Source organism: Zootoca vivipara, chromosome 3 (assembly GCF_965207765.1).
Source record: "Zootoca vivipara chromosome 3, rZooViv2.hap1.1, whole genome shotgun sequence".
NCBI lineage: Eukaryota > Metazoa > Chordata > Lepidosauria > Squamata > Lacertidae > Zootoca > Zootoca vivipara.
The window spans coordinates 12,673,846-12,694,772 of NC_142586.1; the positions used below are offsets into that span (position 1 = coordinate 12,673,846).

Consider the following 20,927-nt stretch of genomic DNA (forward strand, 5'->3'; position numbering starts at 1 on the left):
AAAGAAAATGTTGGCGCTGTCAGTTCGCATTTAGTCTTTTGCATTCAACACACTAAAGACATAGGATGCGGCTGTTGATCAGCTCCTCTAATTTTTCTAATCTCTAACCACAGGGGTGTGAACAGAGTGATGAAGGCCTTTGTCTGTAGTTGTCATATCAAAGGCACTTTTCCAAGTGAAATTGGTATCATTTGAATGAGTTCCAACTCCCAGCGGAAACAATTTTTTCCTCCTCGTAGATCATACGCTTCTTCTCAATCCTACATGCTGCGATGAGGAACTAGGCTTTAGGGAAACTTTGAATTTCTGTGGAGGTGTTTAAGCCTCCTAAAATAATGTCAGAATCCAGTCTTGTCTTATTGGCTCTCATCCACTACATTGCTGCTTCCAGGCACAGATTCATGACATGTGCAGCCTCTCCTGATTCAAATGTTACAGAGAAATAGAGCTGGGTGTCATCCACATACTGGACACTTTGCTCCAACTCTCCTACTAGCCGTTCTCAGCAGTTGCATATAAATGTTAAATTGCATTGGCAACAGGATAGGGCCCTTCAGCGCTCCAGGTGCCAGGGAGCCATCCCATGCTATTTTCTGGAACCATCCCTGCATGTAAATTCTCTCCCCCCCCCAAAAAAAATTAATGTTTTATTGATTTTCATACAATTGAACAAATACAATTAAGTTTCAATGCCATCTTTCCTTAATATTTTGACTTCCCATCTTTACTCCCATGAAGTTTCTGTTCAAATCCTTTATCTACTGCCTTATATGTAATGCAGTAGTCTATTCAAAAAGGGCCTTGCCTCTGATCCGGCTAGTTATAGACCAGTTAGTTTGCTACCTGTAATTAGCAAATTATATGCAAAGCATCTTAACAGTAAGCTAGTTGATTGGATAACTGATGAAGCTGTTTTTGCCAAAGAGCAAGCAGGGTTTAGACAAGGCAGATCCACTATAGACCATTGCTTTGTACCAGCCCATTTTAAAGATAATTATGTTAAGAAACCAGGTGGTGTGCTATACACAGCTTTCATTGATTCGACTGTGGGATAAGTATAGATAAAAGATTGTTGTTCTTGATTAAATGTCTGTATAAAAACACTGGATGAGAATCTTGAGAGCCCCATGGACTGCAAGAAGATCAAACCTATCCATTCTGAATGAAATCAGCCCTGAGTGAGGGCTGGAAGGACAGATCACTGGAAGGACAGATCCTGAAGCTGAAGCTCCAATACTTTGGCCACCTCATGAGAAGAGAAGACTCCCTGGAAAAGACCCTGATGTTGGGAAAGATGGAGGTCAGAAGGAGACGACAGAGGACGAGATGGTTGGACAATGTTCTTGAAGCTACTAACATGAGTCTGGCCAAACTGCGGGAGGCAGTGAAAGACAGGAGTCTTTCTCTGGCGTGCTCTGGTCCATGAGGTCATGAAGAGTCAGGCACGACTAAACGACTCAACAACAACAACAACAACAACAACGTAAAAACACTGTGCAACTCACAGAATCCGTATCAGCCACAAAGGGAGTTAAGCAAGGCTTTATCCTAGATCCCGCATCATTTAATTTATATATGACATGCATCCTACATTGCATTCCTTTATCATTCTCATTCCTTTGCTTATATTTCAAGTCCCTGCCTGGAATTTCATCTGATCATAGTATTTTCTCAGCCCGAAAAGCATTTCAGTCGTCATCCTCCCACTTCCACAAGCATTTCGTCTTTTGGTGTCTCTTTTTTTTTTGCTGTTGAGTTTCGCCATGTCCACATAGTCCAATAGTTTTTAAGTACGCTCCTCTTTGGTTGGAACTTTTTCTTTCCATTTCTTCACATGTAAAATTGAACCACTACATTACAAAATCTCTGATCCCTAATCCTTTGCAATGGTGCAGGGGGATATTGTGAGGAATGGTATCCAAGGCTGCTGAGACATTCAGCCAGATTAACAGGCTGTCACTTGCCCATCTCTCTCCTGGACCAGGTCATCAGCATGGCTGATTTGGCCCCCAAACCTGACCTCCCCAGAGAAATGTGACTTTTGGAGCCAATGTATTTCTGAGGTCACTCACAGAGCGGCAGTAAAACACCGCTCCATAGCAACAGGTAAATATGAGTCAGTGTGTCATGGAGCTAAACACTAGAGATCCATGGGATATCTTTAATTACTACTTGTTTCTAATAGCAGGTAAATCATGAATTAAGATGGCTCCATGCAGGTAAACTGCTAATTATTGCATTTTAAAGAGTAGTGTAGAAAGACATACAGTGCCTTCTTTCATCCATGCGGTTTGGGCAAGTCTTTAAATACATGCAACGGTCTGGTTTGCATTTAAGGTAAAAGGTAAAAAGGTAAAGTACCCCTGGACAATTAAGTCCAGTCAAAGGCGACTCTGGGGTTGCGGCGCTAACCTCGCTTTCAGGCTGAGGGAGCTGGCGTTTTTCCACAGACAGCTTTCTGGGTCATGTGGCCAGCATGACTAAACCGCTTCTGGCGCAACAGGACAATGTGATGGAAACCAGAGTGCACAGAAACACCGTTTACCTTCCCGCCATAGTGGTACCTATTTATCTACTTGCACTGGCATGCTTTAGAACTGCTAGGTTGGCAGGAGCTGGGACCGAGCAACGGGAGCACACCCCGTTGCATGGATTCAAACCGCCAACCTTCTGATTGGCAAGCCCACAGCGCTACCCACGTCCAACAACTGGCATTCAGATGCATTGCTGCTTCCAACTGTGGAAGCCAAGCCGAGCCATCATGGCTAGTAGACACCAGTCTTGTCCTCTGTGAAGTTGCCTCTTCCTCTTTTAAAGCCATCAAAGTCATTGGCCGTTGCAGCCTCCTGTGGAAGGGAGTTCCCTAGTTTAACTAGGCAACGCATGAAGAAGTAGTGGTGCACTGTGAGAAAACCACCAGCACATCGCTCCTTCCTCTGTTCCTGCTGGGCTTCCAGGAGCTCAGCCATAGTTTTCACACACACACACACACACACACACACACACACACACACACACACACACACACAAAAAGCCATGAGGGGTAAGCGGTGAACAAACTTTAGTTACAGTTTGTTTAGAACAGTGTTTCCCAATTTGGGTCCCCAGCTGTTGTTGACTACAACTCCCATCATCCTTATTAAGGAGGACCTGCGGTCAGGGATTATGGGAGTTGTAGTCCAACAACAGCCAGGGACCCAAGTTTGAGAAACACTAGTTTAGAGGATGACGAACCACAAGACCAGGTTCAGATATAATGCCAAGGCTTGACTCCTAGTATAGCACAGGAGGAGAAGGGGCAAGGCAACCATAATTTTCAGCGGTTATTTTCTTATCATTGCATTTACTGGAGATAAACTAGGAGATTTGGAATGACCTTATAAGGCAGGTAGATTTAGAGGTGTGGGAAAAGGAGACAACAGGGCAGATAGATAGTCAAAGTTGGGGGGGGGGGGAATAAGAGTGTTATAAAGAGGTCTGTAATATTTCTGTAATCAATAAAGTTGTGGCCTAAATTCTGCCAAAAACCAAACTAAAATTTGGGTCACGTGTGAATTTATTTGGGGGTGGTCTCTGGGCCTGAACACACAAAAACTTTTTTGGAAAAAAAAATAAGGAAGGTAGATTTATAGTAAGTATCATACTTACTTTTCAATACAGTTGAAAAATATGAATAGTGTAATACTATAAAGCCCATCCAAGCAGCATTTACCATGTGTCACTCACCTTGTTCAGATTAAACTGTTTGCAAAAGAATTAAGGCCATGGAAGGCATTGCATTGCAGGGATGTAGTATATACTGTGCAGGAAAGAATGCAACTTATAGCTGGTTCTCGAGCATTTGCCGCAACAATTGCATCTACAGTCAAACCTTGTTCTGCGTCCGTGTCCGCTTCGGCGAACGTCCACGGCAAACCCGGAACAGGTTATTTCTGGGTTCGCCACTCACACATGCGCAGAAGCACTAAATTGTGCCTCACACAGGCGTGGTGCTTCAACATGCGACATTTTTGGCTTGCGGGTGGGCCTCTGGAACGGATCCCGTCCGCAAAACGAGGTTTGACTGTACTTTGCAAACAAACATTTGAGCCTCCCCAAGCATCTGAGACCAGAGAGGGGAAATTCTCAATGGGTGAAATATAGTATGGAGAAGTGGCTATCCCTTTGTCCAAGCCATCCTAAGATGCCGCAAGGGACATTGCAGTTTGAGGAAAGAAGCAGACGGATTCACTGCTTTTTGGCCTACTTTAAACCCGTACAGCAAAACATACATTTTTGTTTTGTTTTCAATTCAGGCTTGTTTGGTGGCTAGGATTAAGTTGCAGTTTCACCCCTCTTTGTCTACTTTGTGGATTTCTATTCTTTAGATTTTTGTAGCATATTCTGATAACTTGTACTACTTGTGTGAAAGCAGCACGGATCAATAAGCCTGTCCTGGTGATTTTTGCTTACATTGTGATAGGCTATAAACAATAACAAAATCTATTGATGGCTGTTCTTTTTTTTTTATGTTGCAGCTGGCGACTTTCATATTTCAGCCTACTTTGTCAAAAGATGGACAAATCTTCGATGTATTACAGGTCGGCAGCATAGCGGTAAGCTGTTTGTTTAACACTTTGGAGAAAGCGAGTGATGGCAGGAGAGGCTTATTTCCAGAATGGCCAGACTTGCATATGTATTATGAGGCAGCCTATTTGTGTTGGTTAAAAGAAGGGATTACACTGGAGAATGCAGGCATCCTGAACTTAGAAGGCCATGATTTCAAATTCAGCTGGCATGCATGTCTTTGGTATGGGAAGGCAAAAAATTATAAAGTTTTATGAACCATATTCTTAGGAAGAATCTGTATAGGGTTTGGGAAAAATATAAAAATCTGCTGGAAAGGAAAACACCTTTATGGCTATCTCCTATCAAGGTTATTACTATTAAGAGAGTTAATATGGATAGACAGTGGGTGATTTACAGGGAATTGCTGCACTTTACGGGGGGGTGGGACCCAAACTGAAATCAATAGAAAATATAAGGAGCCATGTTATGGATTGGTTACAATACCATCAGTTACATGAAATGTTTAAATTAGATAGGAAAAAAATGGTTTCTTGGAGCAAAGCTCACAATTTGAAAAAAAAACTTCTGTTGTTGTTGTTGTTGTTGTGTTGTTTAGTCGTTTAGTCGTGTCCGACTCTTCGTGACCCCATGGACCATAGCACGCCAGGCACTCCTGTCTTGCACTGCCTCCCACAATTTGGTCAAACTCATGTTCGTAGCTTCGAGAACACTGTCCAACCATCTTGTCCTCTGCCGTCCCCTTCTCCTAGTGCCCTCAATCTTTCCCAACATCAGGGTCTTTTCCAAGGATTCTTCTCTTCTCATGAGGTGGCCAAAGTATTGGAGCCTGAGCTTCACGATCTGTCCTTCCAGGGAGCACTCAGGGCTGATTTCCTTAAGAATGGATAGGTTTGATCTTCTTGCAGTCCATGGGACTCTCAAGAGTCTCCTCCAGCACCATAATTCAAAAGCATCAATTCTTCGGCGATCAGCCTTCTTTATGGTCCAGCTCTCACTTCCATACATCACTACCATAACAAAAGAGAATTGCCCCAGTCTCAGTGGTGTTTTGAAACAGGAAAGGAATGTGGGGTGGAACGATCCCTTCCACTGCCCTCTCCCTTTCGTCTGCTTGAACTAGTGATGCTTTCTCTGGTTGTGTTGACCGTGTCAGGCTGTATACATGTGGCACACACATACGAACCCCCACACACAATTGAGTGTCACACAATCCCATGTTTTATGTGTGGGGTGGAAGGATGATGCTACCAAACAGCAGCAACAAGTGCACATGCCATTCTTTCGTCCGAGAAGAATGGAGACAACACATCACAGCTGCCAGAAGCAAGCCCTGGTGTGCTGATGATCCATTTCAGCCGCACCCTGAAGCACAGTCTTTCTTTCAGCTGCTAGGGAAGCCCGTCTGCTGAATCAGGGCCAATATTTGTGTTAGGATCTGGCTGTCGTTCTGTCGTTCTTTACTGCTAACTTATTAATCTTTTTAAAGTTTGCTTTTAACTTGGGCCACACCACATTTCTGCGAGGACAAGACTCAGCGTTTTCTTCCCCGAGTCTCCGGATTGTGAATCAGTGGAGTTTGCTCTGTGAGTCAGGCCTATTGTCAAAGGGTAGTACAACAAGTCCATGCAAGGAAGGGCTGTTGCCCAGCCTGCTTCTAGAAAACCGATTCTAGGTGATGTCATTGGACCCCGTCTCCCTTCATGTTTCCCCAAGCCAAGGAGAAATAGGAGGATATGACATCAAATCTTACGCTGCCAGAAATAACATCACTCTCGGAACTTTTAAGAGTTAGGCTGAAATCCCTGCTTGAATCATGTTCATCTTTAAATTAATGCTACTTTTTTAAAACACTAGATGTTTACTCTTATAGCAGAGCTTAGTTTTTAAAAAATAAATGCATCAGTCTAGTTCTTCACTTTAGGGGCATGGGGAGGGGTAAGAATTCAATTAAGTTTCAGTACAATCTTTCCTTAACATTTTGACTTCCCATTCTTCCTTCCATGATGTTTCTGGTCAAATCCTTTATCTACTGCCTTAAATGTAATCCTTTTTTCTATAACATGCATCCTACATGACATTCCTTTATTATTCTTATTCCTTTGCTTATATTTCAAGTCCAGCCTGCAATTTCATTTGACTATAGTATTTTCTCAGATAGCACGAAAAGGGTTTCCACTCTTCCAAAAGCATTTTGTCTTTTGGGTCTCTTATTTTTGCCGTCAATTTCACCATCCTCACATAGTCTAATAGTTTTAAAGTCCACTCCCCTTTTGCTGAAGCAACTTCTTTCTATTTATGTGCATACAAAATTCTGGCTGCAGTAGTAGCGTGCATAAACAATTTAACCACCTTTTTTCTGTTCAGGTTTTTTTGAGACAACTATTTTAAACATCTTCTTCAACTCATTATATATCATTTCCCAAAAGCTTGTGACTTTTTTTTAACAAGTCCACCACATATGAATCATAGAATCATAGAGTTGGAAGAGACCACAAGGGCCATCCAGTCCAACGCCCTGCCAAGCAGGAAACACCATCAAAGCATTCTTGACATATGCCTGTCAAGCGTCTGCTTAAAGACCTCCAAAGAAGGAGACTCCACCACACTCCTTGGTAGCAAATTCCACTGCCGAACAGCTCTTACTGTCAGGAAGTTCTTCCTAATGTTTAGGTGGAATCTTCTTTCTTGTAGTTTGAATCCATTGCTCCGTGTCCGCTTCTCTGGAGCAGCAGAAAACAACCTTTCTCCCTCCTCTATATGACATCCTTTTATATATTTGAACATGGCTATCATATCACCCCTTAACCTTCCTTTCTCCAGGCTAAACATACCCAGTTCCCTAAGCCGTTCCTCATAAGGCATTGTTTCCAGGCCTTTGACCATTTTGGTTGCCCTCTTCTGGACACGTTCCAGCTTGTCAGTATCCTTCTTGAACTGTGATGCCCACAACTGGACACAGTACTCCAGGTGAGGTCTGACCAGAGCGGAATACAGTGGTACTACAGTGGTACTATGAGCAAATGGCAATTTCAGAGGTGCTGTTTCCGTCAGGACTGCGGGGGGGGGGGGGAGAGTGCAACTCCCCATCCTCATGGCTACTATTTGAATAACAAAAAGGGCACATTCATTCTATTCTCACAATGCCACAACTAGCTTGGCTCGCAGAGTCCAGTTTCCATGCCATGTGTTGTGATATGGGTTAAGAAATGATTGGGCCATTGGAAAGAAGACAAAATCCCTACTAGAGAGGAATGGCGAATCAAGGTTTTTGGACTACGCCAAAATGGCAAAATTGACCGGGAAGCTCAGGAACCAAGAAGACAAAAACATGAATAAAGAATGGGAAAATTTTATAATTTGTTTAGGAGGCCATTGTAAGCAGATGAAAACATTAGCAGGATTTTAATAACACTTGTAATGTAGCAAATAATGTGGATCATATGGAGAGGTATAAAATACGGATTATGAAATAATATGCAGTTGAAAAAGTTGATAACAGGGCCCAGGGAGGGTAGCGTGGGAAGTCTTGAGATTCAGTGAAATATCTAAATATGGATATGTATTCAGTATTGTTATAACTCTACACTTGTAAAATAAATTTTTAAAATAGTCTGAAAGTCAAAGGCAAAGCTGTGTCATTAAAACATACAGTGGCACCTCGGGTTAAGCACCTAATCTGTTCCGGGGTGCCATTCGCAGCCCGAAAAGTACTTAACCCAAGCGGCGCTTTAGTGCATGCACGAAGCGCTGATAGAGCACTTCTGCACATGTGCATGCATGCGCGGCGGAACCCGGAAGTAAACACTTCAGGGTCCACCGAGTATGCAACTCGAAAGTACTCAATCCGCAGCGTACTCAACCCAAGGTATGACTGTATTTTGGTTTTTAAAAAAAGAAAAGAAAAAGAAAACAGCAGATTTATGACAACATGATGCACTGATTCTACCCTGGTGAATATCATTAGTGTCACACACTATCTTCTCGTCTTGTGGCAAAAAGAAAACGAAAAGAAAACCTAATTCAGAGTTTTTCTTTTTTTGCTTCTGTGCTGGATGATGTTTAGATCTTTAAGGTAAAGGTAAAGGGACCCCTGACCATTAGGTCCAGTCATGACCGACTCTGGGGTTGCAGCGCTCATCTTGCGTTATTGGCTGAGCTTCCAGGTCATGTGGCCAGCATGACAAAGCTGCTTCTGGCGAACCAGAGCAGCACACGGAAATGCCGTTTACCTTCCCGCTTGGAGCAGTACCTATTTATCTACTTGCACTTTGACGTGCTTTTGAACTGCTAGGTTGGCAGGAGCTGGGACCGAGTAACGGCAGCTCACCCCGTCGCAGGGATTCAAACCGCAGACCTTCTGATCGGCAAGCCCTAGGCTCAGTGGTTTAACCCACAGCAAATTCCCAAAAAAGAAAAAGAAGAAGAAATGATTGGGCAAGGTGCAAAGAAATAGAAGTGTAATATTTTATTTTCTGTCCTCTGTGTGTGGCAAAACCTTGTGGTTTGGGGGTTTTTGTTTTTTGTTTTCAATTCTAGCGATTGACTTCAGCATATTTCCATGAGGCTTATGCAGTTTGGGTGCTCTTGTCTGTCAAGAGGAGTAAGTAATGCCATTAGCATAGATGCCAGTTGAAAAAAGTGCTGCGTGTTTAAAATCTTAACGGATGAGGCAGCTTAGAGAGGGTATGTGTGTGTGGGAGGGAGGGAGGGAGGGGGGCAAAGATACACACAACATCCCTGTGCTTCCTTCTTTTGCAGAGTTGCGAGTGTTTCCTGACCGATTTGTGGTTTGTGTCACAAGACTTGACTCCAGTCCACCTCCTCAGGTCAGTGAGAGTGTGGCACCGGGACGTACTAAAGAGCATTAAGAAATAGCACATTTTGCCATGCGCTGGTTAGAAACGTGGGTGGTTTTTTAGATTGGCCTTTGCCATTCACAGATTCTTGGCACGTGCTCGGGATGGAAAATGTTACAAAAATACTTAGGCCAAGTAGTTTAAAACTTGGAGTCAAGAAAATGTTCTCTGGGATCACAAGCTACACACCCAAGCAGGGGAAATGATGAGAACTTCTGGGAAGCGGACCACTTTTGCAAAGCGGGGGTCGTTCCTTAGGGTGCAGAATAAAGCGACTTCACAAGCTTATTTTTAAATTATAACCTTGGGTTTTTTAAAAAAATAAAAATTAAATGCTTTAATTTCGAGTGCTTCTGCAATCCATACCAAACAGCTAGGGATGCTTGCAGAATTAATTATTTGTCACGTTCCAGTATGATACAGATCTCCCGCAGTAACGTCTAGTCCATTGGATTTTGCACTTCTTCAAATTTTGTAACGCAAAAAAAATAATGGATAGGAATGCATAGCTTACAGGGGGCAGGGTTAGACGCTCATACATTGTGAAAAATATGTATTTAAATGCTATTTTTGCGTTAAAAAAACAACAGCCTGCTGATGAATGGGGGAATGGATGATCACAGGTGAAACTGAAAAGTATATATAAGATGCGTTGGGGTTTTGGTTTTTTGTCGGGATGGCGACTATCACACTATTGAAGACTGCTAACAGTAACCAGTCTCTTTTTAATGAATTGGGCAATGAACTTTGTAATTTGGCTTTTCGCTTGGTTCTTGGCGCTACCGGCAGGCAGCAAAGCCTGGCAAGAGAGAAATTAAAAGTGCTTCTGGGACTCGTTTTGTTTTGTTGTAACGCTCAACATTATAAGGCGTTTCAGAATGGAATTATTATTATTTTTCTGGGTGTGTTTAAAAAAATAACCATTCTTTGTGAGCCATGTCCAAATCAAACAGAGCGGGAGTTGATTTAACACTATTTTTTAGGTTGGCTGACCCAAAATGAGTGTAAGCAGGTTCCACCACTTCCAACCACTTTAGGAAGCATCAGTAGGAAGCCTTGGATTCAGAGGGCAATTTCACACCTAGACCTTTCCAACACATCTTTCATGGGAGCACAGCGGAAAGGAATTTGTCATATGGGATGCATGTATGCTCAACCATTTTGCTGTTGCCTCCTTATTTCAACTTCCAACTTGCATTCATTCTTTCATTCATTCACTACAGCCGATGAGAATCTGCTTTCCTTTTGCACATTTCATTGTTGGGCGGTCTGCAGATGAAACGATTTTTGCACATAACATTATTGGACAGTCTGCTGATGAAATAATTTTGTACCGTGATTTGGAGCAGCCGGACACTGATGTCTTCTTGGCTGTGAATGAACAAATATATAGACAGCTGTTTGCGGTTCTTTTAGAAGTCATTTTTGTCTGTTGTCATTTGAGATGCTTTTAAAGAGAAAGACACATACAAGGAAAGAGCACAGTACAGCCTTCATTTAAAAGTATGGGTCAGTTGGAAGGTCTCTTGAACTACCAGGATGGTGGTTAGACCTCTCCCTGCCCCACCAGATTTTTTGGATACCGCTGCTCCCAGCTTCTTAGGTGGTCTGTTATACATTGTTTAGACTGCTTTAGAATGTCCTTTGTAGGAGAAAGGTTTGATTATACATTTCTGTGCATCTGAAATACATCCGGTGTTCTATTCTTAAATAGGTAAAGGTACCCCTGACCTTTCGTGGACGACTCTGGGGTTGCGGTGCTCATCTCGCTCTATAGGCTGAGGGAGCGTCTCCACCCCCATTGTTCTACCCGGACACTGAGGTCCAGCGCCGAGGGCCTTCTGGCAGTTCCCTCGCTACAAGAAGCCAAGTTACAGGGAACCAGGCAGAGGGCCTTCTCGGTAGTGGCGCCCTCCCTGTGGAATGCCCTCCCACCAGAGGTCAAAGAGCACAACAATTACCAGACCTTTAGAAGGCATCTTAAGGCAGCCCTGTTTAGGGAGGCTTTTAATGTTTGATAGTTTTCTGTATTTTAATGTTTTGTTGGAAGCCGCCCAGAATGGCTGGGGGAACCCAGCCAGATGGGCGGGTTATAAATAACAAATTATTATTATTATTATTATTATTATTATTATTATTATTATTATTATTATCCATAGACAGCTTCCGGGTCATGTGGCCTAAGCCGCTTCTGGCGAACCAGAGCAGCGCACAGAAACGCTGTTTACCTTCCCGCTGGAGCGTTACCTATTTATCTACTTGCACTTTACTGCTAGGTGGGCAGGAGCCATAGCTGTCAAATTTTCCCTTTTCTTGCAAGGAAGCCTACTCAGCATAAGGGAATTTCCCTCCTTTTAAAAAAGGGAGAACTTGACAGCTATGGCAGGAGCTGGGACAGAGCAATGGTAGCTCATCACGTCGCAGGGATTTGAACAGCCAACCTTCTGATCGACAAGCCCAAGAGGCTCGGTGGTTAGACTACAGCGCCGCTTGCATCCCAGTTGTTCAAACCAGCACCTTCCTCAATCGTAGCCTGAAATGGTATGGTCTGGGGAAAGCTTTTTTCCTCCATCCAGCTGAATGAATAAACTGGCTCTCGAGAAAGCTAAAAAGTGGAAATGGGGCATTCCTATAAAAGGAGTTGATATAAAGTTATGAAAGATGGCAAATATTTTGAAATAGCTGTGCACAGAATATAGCTGAGAGGCCCCTAGGGCTAAGCAGTAAATATTTCCAGCTTTTCTGAGAGATCTGTATTTGTACAGTGTTGAAATAATGGAGATATTTGGGGAGATGAGGAAGTCTGGATGAAACAAAGCTACTTTGAGGGCACACCCAGACTTAGGTTAGGAAAGAACCTCTAAGAAGGTAATGGTACATTTTCACTGTCTATAACCATGATTAATGGTTGTCAGTACCTTCAACAGGAATAATTATTCAACAGATACGTTCTGATATCACTTTTTATGGGTAGGACACCAGAAAGGGAAGTGTCTTTTAGCGTAGACCGATTTACAAAGATAAAGCCGTAGATTTTGCAATATATATATAACGTGTGTGTGTGTGTGTGTGTGTGTGTGTGTGTGTGTCACCAAGTCCCTTGGTTGTTTTTCAAAGATGCCAAGATAGTGAAGAGTGAAAAGCAATCCTCATGAAATCAGAATTCTGAGTGTTAACTGTCACTTCAAGCTAAGAGCTTGTATGTCTACGTCAGCTGTCATGCTTTTATTTCCTAAAGTCTTTTCGTTGTCCTGCTTTTATTCTAGGTCTTGTAAAATCTGATGCCTATTTTGCTTTCTAAATATCTGATTACACTTTATTGCATGTTGAAAATAATGTTTTATACCTTGCTAACTGTCTCGAAGGACATTCCTTCCTTCTGTTTGCAACTGTGCAAAATGTACATAAGCTTATTTGGAGTGATTTTATACAATGAGATAGAAGCGGGTGGAAGGAAGCTGGTGAGGAGCCTGTTGTACTAGAACAAAAATAACATCATGAAAATTTGCCTTATGCTTATTGGCTTCTTTTGGAAGTTGCTGCCATGATTTTTGAAGCCTTGCTGCGAGAACACATATTAGCAGACCTACTTCCTTTCCAACAGTGGGTAGCTGAATCTAAGCCAGAAGAAAAATAAACAAAGGGGAAGGACATTGAAGTAGGGGCAAGGTTAAGTTTCTTCAATTAAACATGCATTTATACCAAAGTACTGATAAAAACCCTATTCACCTTTGCATTCTAGTAATGCATTAATACAGTGTGTTGACTTGTATTTGCTTTCCCTGTCAATAATAACTGAGCTCGCCTCTTGAACAACAATTTTCTTTATCTTTTTTTAAAAAAATATTTATTGTCAGAGGGTCGTCGTGGCTGCTCTAGAGTAACTCCGCTTGAGTCCAGTTTGTCTATAAAGACTTATTGTGCAAAGTAAGCTTAAAGTGCAAAGACAGCTTAAAACATGACCTCTCATTCCGAATCCGGCAATGGCGTACGTCTGTTCTTATGCCAGCAAAGTAGTCAGGGCACCCCAAAACGCCTCCCCCTTGACCTGTGTCGCAGTGCTCTCCTTAACTCTTGCACCAGAAGGAGTGATGCCCTCTCAGCCTCCTCCCTGTCCAGCATCCTTGAGCCCTTGCCTACATCTCTCCTGCCCTGAGCTTTCCCATCGTTCTGCACGTTGGCTTCTCTCTTCCCCCGAGTCTTTCCCCTCCCCCCTGGCTGCTATAATAATAATAATAATAATAATAATAATAATAATAATAATAATAATAATATATTATTTATACCCCGCCCATCTGGCTGGGTTTCCCCAGCCACTCTGGGCGGCTTCCAACAGAAAAATAAAACACAGTAATCTATTTAACATTAAAAGCCTCCCTGAACAGGGCTGCCTTCAGATGTCTTCTAAAAGTCTGGTAGTTGTTTTCTCTTTGACATCCGATGGGAGGGCGTTCCACAGGACAGGCGCCACCACCGAGAAGGCCCTCTGCCTAGTTCCCTGCAACTTGGCTTCTCGCAACAAGGGAACCGCCAGAAGGTCCTCGGTGCTGGACTTCAGTGTCCGGGCAGAATGATGGAGGTGGAGGCGCTCCTTCAGGTATACTGGACCGAGGCCATTTAGGGCTTTAAAGGTCAGCACCAACACTTTGAATTGTGCTCGGAAACGTACTGCTGATGGGGCCTGGCTCCCTGTAGGGAGTCACCCTTACAGGGGTTTTTTTCAAATTACAATTTTACAGTCACATATCTAACATACAACATAATGACAAGATTCCAAGGAATCTCCTGGACTCCCCTCCTCCCCTTTGTGGGTCCTCTTGTTACTCCTTTCCTCCTGCATCTTTTACAATAATCCACATTTTTTACATCTCCATTATATCCAAAATTCACCATTAAACTACAAGTGTTATTCCCATCCTACTAACAATTTTAACTATTTACAATCGTTTTGAAGATAAAATTTCCCCATTCTTTATTAAAGTTTTTGGTTTTCCTGATTTCTGATCCTTCGGGTCATTTTAGCGATTTTGGCATAATCCATCAACTTAATCTGCCATTCTTCTCTGGTCAGGATTTTATCTTCTTGCCATCTCTGGGCTGAACAACAATTTTCAACCTGGCATCTGTTGCAATCTTCTCCTGAAAGGAAGCAGCCAGGATGAATACCTGCCTCGTGCCACATGAGTAATGGCTGGGATGAAAGTGTGAGAGAGGGGATTTGTCCTGGTTAGTGATGCTCCCCATGTCTGACCACTAGGCTCATCGAGGGCGAGTTGATTCTGTCAGCTGAGCCTCACTAATCCAACTATAAATGGCAAGATCAAGGATAAGTGCTATTGACCTTTGAAGTCATCAACAGTTCTTGTCCATGCTGCCATAATTAGATCAGCAAACAGCCACTTCTATTGCTCTTTTGGAATTTGTTGTTGTTGTTTAGTCGTTTAGTCAGGTCCGACTCTTCCTGACACCATGGACCAAAGGAGGCCAAGCACTCCTGTCTTCTACTGCCTCCCACAGCTTCGGCAAACACCATGCTCGTAGCTTCGAGAACACTGTCCAACCATCTCGTCCTCTGTCGTCCCCTTCTCCTTGTGGAATTTACCCTTGTAAAATAAGGATGAGTCGGCAGAAAGTGTGCTCCGTGTAAGGGAGAATGAGCGAGAGGGATGCTTAATGCAGCTTTTGGCAGCCTGGTGCCCTCCACCTGTTTTGGACTGGAACTCCCATGGATGGCTGGAGCTGATGGGAATCGCAGCCCAAAACATCTGGCGGGCACCATCTTGACAAAGCCTGCCTTAGTCCCCCACCAGTTCTTCATCTTCCTTCCCAAATGTGCACATTCTACTTTTGGAGCTCACTCAAGGGAAGTAGGGGGTGGGGGAAGGTTGCGACTTGCAAGTCAGGGGGAGAATTGGAAAGAAGAGGAATAAATTGTTTTAATATACCATATTAACAGATTTCTCTCCCTCTGTCAGCTCTCCCCTACTAATGCCCTGCTGCTGTGTGTAGTTCAACTGTCATAAGTTAGAACTTATATGGGTGTTCCATTATTTTGATATCCAACAGAACTTTGATACAGTCATACCTTGGTTAACTTGCGAGTCAAATGTTTTGGCTTCTGAATGCAGTGTTCAGGTTTGAAAAGGTTCTTTGGGAACCTGGACGTCCAGCACGGTTTCTGATTGGCTGCAGGAGCTTCTTGCAGCCAATCGGAAGCCGCCCCTTGTTTTCCGGACATTTTGGAAGTTGAACGGACTTCTGGAATGGCTTCTGTTCAGTTTCCAAGGTACCACAGTATTTGGAAACCCATGTTCGTTTTCCCCTGTAGTTTTTTTTTTTTTTTTTACATTTCCACTTTCTTCTTAAAATATTTTTATTGATTTGCTATTGATTTCCTCCTGTGTTTCTTTCAGCCAAATGATAAAATAGGCTTTCAAGATTCCTGAGTCAGAAATGCAAAAGTTTCGTCTTCCCTCCTCCATGACCGTAGCCTTCCCATGCTTGCTTTAAAGTAGGGAAATAGAGAGGGTTCGGCAGATATAACAGCACTGTTAAAGCGTTAAACAACCCGAAAAATGTAAAACTCCAAAGACCGCCTTGGCTTCAGTTCCTTTGCATGTTATTAAGCGAATGTTGTCTTGACTATAAAACCACTGACCTTTCCCTGCCTTTGTGTTATCGCTGAACAATAGATCCATTCTCTGCAAATATTCCCTCTGAATCCACCGTCTATAGTCACGTGACATAATGTGCAATCGGAAGCAATTCATGCCTCAATAAACACCTTAGCCTTGGAGTAACAGTATTAAGCATATGTCTTCAAGCATATAAAGGCAGTAGCTGTTAATTCTCTTTTGTAAGGCAGAGCAAGAAATTCTCTGTATTCCACAGTAAAAATCCAATCCAATCCAAAAATACCTAGCTGTTGAACCAGCTTGTTTTGGCAAACAGTGGAAACTTTCTTTTTATTTTTAGTACCCCTGTACATTTTTAAAAAATAATGCACATGGGGGAGTTTAAGAGAACCGTGCCATTGGATTCTTCACCTCCTCTCCCTTTCCTTTAAAATATGGCTAATGTAGATTCCAGTACAGTGGTACCTCTACTTACGAATAACTCTACTTACGAATGTTTCTACTTACAAATGAAGCTCCGCCCGCCATCTTGGATGCGGTTTAGATGGGATTTTTTCTACTTACGAATTTTTAGATAGGGTTGCTTCGACTTACGATTTTTTTCTCCCAATGCATTCCTATGGGATTCGACTTACAATTTTTTTCGACTTGCGAATGTGCGTTCGGAACGCATTAAATTCGCAAGTAGAGGTACCACTGTACCCAGAAGTGAAGAGCTTAGTTCCAAAGGAAGGCAGCTGAAACTGAGAAGTCCTTAGAAAGGCGATGTGCAAAGTAGTCAGGGAGCAGCCCCTTCCTTTCCCTTCAAGCATCAAGCTAGCCCTCAGTTGAATGGAAGGCAGTAGAATTGACAATGGCCTTTCCCAGGTCTTGAGAATAATCATTTTCAGTTTCCTTGTGAATTCCTTCTTGGAAGGCGGAGTATTTGTGCTAGAACTCAAAATGGTGCAGTCTTGGGAAAGCAGGGATTTAGCAGTAGGGGCGAAGAACAACAAAATGAGTCTTGGCATCTTTTTTGTTATTAATTTCTGCATACAGTGGTACCTCTGGTTAAGAACTTAATTTGTTCCAGAGGTCCGTTCTTAACCTGAAGCACCACTTTAGCTAATGGGGGCTCTTGCTGCCACCGCGCCACCGGAACACGATTTCTGTTCTCATCCTGAAGCAAAGTTCTTAACCCGAGGTAATATTTCTGGGTTAGCGGAGTTTGTGACCTGAAGCATTTGTAACCCAACAGTGAACAGTGGTACCTCGGTTTACAAACCTTGATTCCGGAAGTCTGTACTTAACCTGAAGCGTACTTAACCTGAAGCAAACTTTCCCATTGAAAGTAATGGAAAGTGGATTAATCCGTTCCAGACGGGTCCGCCGAGTACTCAACCTGAAGCGTACTTAACCCGAGGTATGTGTGTAATTGGTTCCGGAAGTCCATACTTAACCTGAAGCGTACTTAACCTGAAGCGAATTTTTCCATTGAAAGTAATGGACAGTGGATTAATCCGTTCCAGACAGGTCCGCGGAGTACTTAAACTGAAAATACTAAAACCGAGGCGTACTTAAACCGAGGTATTCCAAATAACTCAATTTATTCATTTATTCATCTACTTTAAATATATACTCTTAAAACTGCAGGTTATTACAATAACCCTGCCAATTTTCTTATCTGTTTACAGTTGATTTGTAAATATTCAGTAAACCGTTTTTTTATTTAAAGGTTTGTGATCTTGCTTTCTTGTTTTTCTGACAAGTTTCGCCATTTCTGCATATCCCATAAGTTTTTGTATCCATTCTTCTTCTGCTGGGACTTCTGCTTCTTTCCATTTTGGGGCAAGTAACATTCTTGCCGCTGTAGTTGCATACATGAATAAATTTCTATACAGTTTGGGTAGTTCTGTCCCTAAATTTTATTCTGTTTTTTTTGTGAATTTCTCAAAGCCTTCCAAACTGATGGCCACATCTTGTGGCAGTGAACTCCCTAAGTTAATTCTGTCTCGAATATTCTGCCAATCAGTTTTAGCAGGTGTCCCCAAACTCTAGTAGTACGGGTGGTGATTTCAGACCTGCCAAGTGTCCCTATTTTCTAGGTACCATCCTGGATTTACAGAAGCCATCCCAGAATGTCCTGCATTTCCTTAGGACATCCATATTTTCATTGGATAAATGTTGGAGCCAAGGAGATAACTATACAACCTTTAGAAGACATCTGAAGACAGCCCTGTATAGGGAAGTTTTTTAATGTTTTATTAGGTTTTTAATATATGTTGGAAGCTACCCAGAGTGGCTGGGGCAACCCAGTCAGATGGGCAGGGTATAAATTTAATAATAATAATAATAATAATAATAATAATAATAATAATAATAATAATAATAATGGGATAGGGTGCCCCTATTTTCATTGGGGAAATTACTTTTCTTCTGTGAAGAATGTGCCCGAGTTCCCTTGATTATTTGGTCATCCTTTTCTGCATCCCCTTTTCACTCTCACGGTAACACTTTATTATTAATAATAATAATAATAATAATAATAATAATAATAATTTTTAAATTAAATTTTCTGTTTTACCATTTAAAATACTCATACAGTGTCTAACCTCTGCAGTCATTCTTTCTGCCTGTGATGTTTTTCTTTATAAAAGAATTTGGGATTCCCGGACAGGATGACAACAGATTTAAGCTTCCCTTTTTCATTCACAAGCTTTGCCATTCCCACAGGAAATAAACAACAACATTCTCAAAACAGGCTCCTCATCCCTCCTCGTCTGGCAGTCCCCCTTCTTGCATCTCATTAACTAATTATTAAAGCAGGTTTCACCATTAATACTTAAGATATATGAATTGTCCACTTTTTGTTCCTTAAAAAAAATAGAAAAATCTGGTGCTATTCCAGCCTCAGGCAACTTAACATTCCTCCTAAAAGCAAGAGGCTCTCTGGTTCCCACAGAGTCGTTCAAAGAATGACTCATATTCCTTATGTTAATTGTTCAGTTCTCAAAATATAGCACTTCTAGGGTGTGGCTCTGAGGGGAAAATCTACTATACTTATTGGGCATGTTGAGAAGTGTTTCACAGATACATCATTTTTCCCTTGTTATTTTTCAAAGCTTTAACCCTTTTCGGCCCCCTATACGGACAAATATTATAAAGCAAATCAAAAGTCAAAGAGTGCAATCTTTTCCACTCAGCAACACTTTCCCCGCAGCTAAACTGCAAAGCAGGTTTAGGCCACAAGTTAAATGGCATGCATGAATCTGGCCGTGCAAGACTCTTCCTCACGTCACCAAGGGACAACGTTATGTGACACAGCAGAAGTGTGGCATGTTTCACTTCAATGATGCTCTGAGGATCGAGGCCTCCAATTTTTGACTGACTAGCCGAAAAGGCAAATGGATGCCACACCATTTCGCCTTGGCTTGATGGTCCAATTTCAGAAGCGTTGCAGTGGGGAGGCTGACTTTTACAGGAGCAGTGTGGGGGGGATACATAAAATAAAATTTCTCATTCCATTCATATATAGGTTTTAATAATGAAGAGAACAATCACGGTTCTGTGTGCATGTACGAACGTATATATTTATTAAAATCACTTTGTTGTTGTTGTTTAGTCATTTAGTCGTGTCCGACTCTTCGTGACCCCATGGACCAGAGCATGCCAGTCACTCCTGTCTTCCATTGCCTCCCGCAGCTTGGTCAAACTCATGTTCGTAGCTTCGAGAACACTGTCCAGCCATCTCATCCTCTGTCGTCCCCCTTCTCCTTGTGCCCTCCATCTTTCCCAACATCAGGGTCTTTTCCAGGGAGTCTTCTCTTCTCATAAGGTGGTCAAAGTATTGGAGCCTCAGCTTCAGGATCTGTCCTTCCAGTGAGCACTTGGGGGCTGATTTCCTTCAGAATGGATAGGTTTTATCTTCTTGGAGTCCATGGGACTCTCAAGAGTCACCTCCAGCACCATAATTCAAAAGCAAAATTCATAATTAAAGTCACTAGCAAAGCTGAATATGATGGATGGATAGACAGAGTTTTGCAAGTCCCTGTATCCCATGTTGTTAATATGGGAAATCATAGGAATCCTTCAGATAATAATGGAATAGACACGGTTCCATTAACTCTTCAATAGCCAGTGACAAAGCAAGTTGCTGTTGTCTGCTACACAGACTCCTGGCATCTGTCACAGTTCGAACCACAAAGACATCAAATATTTGCCAGCAGTTTCTTCAGATGGCTTGGAATCCAGCTCATTGGCCTTGTTTGTTTGTGGTTCAGTTCAGTGGCTCAAAAATGTTTAGCAGGAGATTACTGCAGGAAAGACCGCCCTTGGCTTAGTGCAATTTGGTGTCTCTTTTCTTCTGGAGAGGTGGAAGAGGTAAATAAAGAATTCATGTATAAACGGGGGGGGGGTGAGTAAAACGAGTAAGCTGGCAAAAATGTATAAATCTCAATCAAATAAGTGTTGGAAATGTAAAGAGAAAGAAGGTTCTTTTTATCATATGTGGTGGTCTTGTAGTAAGGTTGAGGCTTACTGGGAAATGATATATAATGAAATGAAAAGGATGTTTCAAATAACATTTGTAAAAACAAACTCAGAAGCTTTTCTTTTGGGAATTATAAGGACACATCTACCCATAGCTGCCAAGCCTCCCGTTTTCCCCGGGAAATCCCCATTTTTCCAGCTGTTCCTAGCTGAAAAAACGGATTTTTTTTCCTGGTTTATTCCGGTGCGGTGGCCATTTTGGAACTGGGCGGAGCATACTCAGAAGCAACTTTTGATGCTACTTTGCCCAGTTCCAAAATGGCTGCAGTGCGACTTCTGGCGCGGCGGCCATTTTGGAACTGGGCAAAGCAGCATCAAAAGTCACTTCTGAGCATGCTCC

At 42.4% G+C, this 20,927-nt stretch overlaps 1 protein-coding gene across 1 annotated transcript in view; it reads left to right on the plus strand.

The window, feature by feature from the left end:
- The window catches only part of SLX4IP (SLX4 interacting protein), a 91,029-nt gene that overhangs the window by 63,066 nt on the left and 7,036 nt on the right, over positions 1–20,927 (plus strand). The window contains exons 5-6 of the mRNA XM_035110077.3: positions 4,518–4,595; positions 9,328–9,395. Of these exons, the coding sequence (XP_034965968.1) occupies positions 4,518–4,595; positions 9,328–9,395 (146 nt within the window). The remainder of the gene's footprint in view (positions 1–4,517; positions 4,596–9,327; positions 9,396–20,927) is intronic.